The following is a 4,648-nucleotide window of genomic DNA, read 5'->3' on the forward strand; positions in this document are numbered from 1 at the left end:
AGAAAAAATCCAGTAGAATTTAGGATAAATGTTTACCACTACTTAAAGGTTTGTGGGAAAGGAATCTTGGTTGGAAGACAAGGACCATTCCACATGGCATTCCATGCTACAATGACAGATACTTGCTTCTCATAACCCTAAGCATATAGCTGTTTAATTTTTTTAGTGGATGGCTGAAGTTTCAAGTATTTTTCTGATTTTAAATATAGTAAAATGTTTATGTTGTCATCTCTGCTGTATGGTGATGGAGATGTATAAACGATTAAGACACAGGAATGAGCCTTCATGAAAGGTCCACTGAGGAGTACTTCAGTCTTGGATTTAACCAACCCCAAAGGAACTGAGAACAAATTATCTCTTGAGTGCCACCCAAGTGCAAGGTGTATATTAGGAAAGTTAAATACAGCCAAAGGGACAGGAGTTGATGGTATTTTCTGGTTGCTGGGCTGGCTTTAATCTCGCAGCACTGCTGGGCTTTGCAGAAAGGCATGCCATGGTATCACCACGTCCCTGAGTTGTATCCCTGCTGGAATCTTTCTGTCTCCACTCTCAGGAATTTAGACAGTGAATAGAGAAGGTAAAATAGAGTCCTATCCAATCTTTATTTCATACAGAAAAGCCTGAAATGTTTTACTTTCCTGTATCTTAAAGTAGGATTTCCTGGAACTTACTGTAAGATCTCTCAGGATTATAACAGTAGCTTTTTGGCGTTTATGTCAGAACAACGTTTAGGTTTGGTACAGAATGGTAAAATGGATCAAATTTATTTTTACTTAGAGCTGGGGAAATTTACATGCAGCTGACTTGCCTATTCTCCATGTGAGGGATTTTAGGTAGAGACAAAAGTAAACAGGACACCTCCCTATACAAGTCTACTTAAGCAAATTGAAGGTGCATTAAATTTTGCCTTTTAAAGAATAACCCAGTATTTCATTTTCGACTTGTATCACCAGACATATATGAAATTATGTTTAACAAATACATTGTTAAAGAAAAACAAATACATTCTTGTATTTCATCCAGTTTAATTTTGGGAATAAATCGCATCATTGTTATAGTATCGCTTTAACATATCTATTATAATAATGCATTAGTATGTTTCAGTTGCTGAAAACCATGAATCTTTGTCTTTAGTTTTCAGTTTGGTCAATGCATTAATAACAAAATATGTCTCCTCTCAAAGGAAAAAAGTACTTACCATCATGAGAATGAAATAAAATAAAATAAGGAGAAGAAAAGTGCAGAATGAAAAATACTTATCACCTGCTGAAATGCCGAATTCGTGCCAATGAAAGAATGAAATACAACAATACCACTGATAACTTAGATCAAAGAAAGAACACTGGTTACTAAAGAAGGAGGGGGAAAAAAAGGAATTAAAAGTCACATAGACTACTTTTTTTTTTACAGAATGTTGGCTTATATGAGGTAAATCCCAAAGAAAGTTTTCCTTTTTCTGACTATTTAATCTTCAAGAAAGGAGACAATATGACATCACTGGTAACGTAACGTCAAAAAATTTCTTTACATCTTCAGGCAGTAACAGTGTTTTATCCAATCAAGTTTTAGGTTAAATAATGAACATAAAATTATGTACAAAAAAGAAGTACATAAATAAAAAGGTAGTTCAAAATTGGTAGGAATTATATACTATTCTGATTTTCTAGTTGTACTTTATATGAGTGAAGCTGAGTATCCTTTGAACTGAGTAGTGTTTACAGACCTGTTTCCTTTTCCTGATGAAAATTTTACTTTTGAAACTCTTTATTTAATGAAGCATGAAGCCTTTGACTATAAATTAAAAACATGGTATCTCAAAAAATAACAAAGATACAATTAAGTGGAAAAACTATGGAAAATCAAATTTAAAAATTATTTTTTCTAGTTAAATATACTTTGAAATCAATGCATAGCTGGATCTTTAAAAGTTGCTGGAAACTATGTAATATGAAAAAAGTGTGTATGATTGTATGCACCAAAATAAATTTAACTTTTAATTTCCATTCCATGAATATTTAAAGTGTCATCTCAAGTTATGATATCGTACAATTATTTTTATTGAACCCTACCTGTTTGAAAATTATTGTGTCTGACTTCTGTTGTCTTTTCAACAATGTTAGAAATTTTCTCTTCTTTACAATCGAGATGACTTCTATGCTATTATTTCTTTGATAGCAAAAACAAATGCATTTATATTTAAAAGAAAACACATTGAGCAAAAATAATCATAGCTAATATGAAGCTCATGTATGATGCTTAAGTTATCAATTTCCATCATTAAGATTTGTAAGTTTTTTAATGAAATAAGAATTAAAACCAAAATTAAACCCCTAAACTCAAAGTTTTGGAAATGAAAAAGAATTTCTCAATAACGAAACTATTGACATATTTCAGAAATGTTATTGTAATGTAAAAATCAATGATGATTCATACTTATAGAAAATTGGATTATGTGTAGAGGTTTTATGTAAAGTTACTAGTGAGTGAAATTTTAACATAAGTGTGAGTCTATATTCATCTTTAAGAGGAGAATGTGTACAACTTTTTGCTTTAATTGAATTGAGTGGATATTGAAAAAATTCTTACATGGGAAAAAACCCATTGCTTCACTGGATAGGAGCTATCAATATCAATATTTAAATCTTCAAATCCTTTATATGCATTTATTCTTTTTGTTTTGTTTTTCACCAGTAGATTTTATTGAAAGAAAACCAGTATGCGAAATCACACAATAATTACAGAGTTTGTGCTCCTGGGCATATCAGACAGCCCAGAGCTTCAGGTTGTGATTTTTATCTTTTTATTTTTAACTTACATACTGAGTGTCACTGGAAACCTAACCATCATCATCCTCACCTTGACAGACTCACATTTAAAGACCCCTATGTATTACTTCCTTCGGAATTTCTCCTTCTTAGAAATTACATTCACCAGTGTATCCATTCCCAGATTCTTGGGATCAATCGTGACCAAAGTCAAGACCATTTCCTATAACAATTGCTTGGCTCAGTTGTTTTTCTTCATCTGCATGGGTGTGTCTGAATTTTTCCTTCTCACTGCCATGTCTTATGATCGTTATGTTGCCATCTGCAAGCCTCTCCATTACACCACCATCATGAATAAGAAAATTTGCACCCTCCTTGTCTTCAGTTCGTGGCTGGGAGGATTTCTGACGATTTTCCCACCACTCATGCTTGTCCTCAAGTTGGATTTCTGTGCTTCCAATGTCATTGATCACTTCTCGTGTGACTATTTCCCAATTTTACAACTCTCATGCTCAGATACACGGCTTTTGGAGATGATTGGCTTTTACTTCGCCTTCGTCACGCTGCTGTTCACACTGGCGTTAGTGATCCTGTCCTACATATGCATCATTAGCACCATTCTGAGGATCCCCTCTGACACTCAGAGGAAGAAGGCTTTTTCCACCTGTTCCTCCCATATGATTGTCATCTCCATTTCTTACGGAAGCTGCATATTCATGTATGTGAAGCCTTCGGCCAAGGAAAGAGCATCATTGACCAAAGGAGTTGCCATTCTTAACACGTCAATCGCTCCTATGTTGAACCCTTTTATTTATACCCTGAGGAACCAGCAAGTGAAAGAAGCTTTCAGAAACTTTATTCATAAAGTCGTGTTCTATAGAAACAAATAAAACATAGAAATATCATTGTGGAGTTTTTTCAAAAAGACGAAATTTAAATCTCCACTCTCCTGTTAGGAATCGCACGGCTGCCTGTGATACTGAGCTCATCGACTTTGGCTTTCTCGTGAGCCCAAAAGTAGCTATGCTGTGCCTGCTTTGAAAACTGTCCGTAGATTCATGTAATCACTGACTTACCATTCTGAAAAGGAAATAGTGGCTATGAAATACATAGCACTTTGTTGGTTGTTTTGGATAGCAAAAGCATCTTTTGTCATTATGGCTTAAAGGGTTAAACATGGTCTTAGAACACTTACTCAACAATTCCTTTTAAAACACTATACTAACTAGATTGTCCATTTAGTGTATTTTTCATTTTTAAATCATTTATTTAAAATACAGAAGACAGATGAAAAGCAAGAGATGGAAACAGACAGACTTTTCTATCCACAGCATCTAGGGCCAGGCTGAAGCAGAGGAGTCGGAAACTCCTTCAGGGTCTTTCCATGGCTGCAGCAGCAGAAGCATGTGAGCCATCGTCTGCTTCCTTCAAAGGTACACATGAGCCAGAAACTGAAAGCAGAGGGAATGTGGGGCTTGAGCACAAATTACCAGGATATGGACCGGCTGAGTCACGATAGGCCACTTAGCCTTTCGTGCCACAATGCTGGTGCTTAATATACATGAATTTATTTAAATGGAAATAATTTATTTAAATGTAACTATTTTTTGTATTACCTTTTCTTGAACTGATTTTCAGCATGTATATATTCCTTTCAATATCTTTCTTTTTTATAAATAAAAAAATATGTATTGTTATTATCATTTTATTATACAGTTCCATAGGCTTTGGGATTTCCTCTGCTCCTATCCAATGTCCCCTCCCCACCCCACTGAGTGCCCCTATGTTATTACTGTGATATATTCTTCATAAACAGTCATAAGCAGTGATATGTCCTTCGTAACAGCATGAACAATGGCAGAGAGTCCAACATCCCATTGTCA

At 34.6% G+C, this 4,648-nt stretch overlaps 1 protein-coding gene across 1 annotated transcript; it reads left to right on the top strand.

Moving 5' to 3' along the window:
- The first annotated feature begins 2,716 nt into the window (after window positions 1–2,716).
- Window positions 2,717–3,655, top strand: LOC101532705 (olfactory receptor 6C3-like). The gene has a single exon (XM_004589629.2). It carries the CDS (start codon window positions 2,717–2,719, stop codon window positions 3,653–3,655), a length of 939 nt encoding a protein of 312 aa, XP_004589686.2.
- The last annotated feature ends 993 nt before the right edge of the window (window positions 3,656–4,648 follow it).

Source organism: Ochotona princeps, chromosome 15 (genome assembly GCF_030435755.1).
Source record: "Ochotona princeps isolate mOchPri1 chromosome 15, mOchPri1.hap1, whole genome shotgun sequence".
In the NCBI taxonomy this organism is placed as follows: Eukaryota; Metazoa; Chordata; class Mammalia; order Lagomorpha; family Ochotonidae; genus Ochotona; species Ochotona princeps.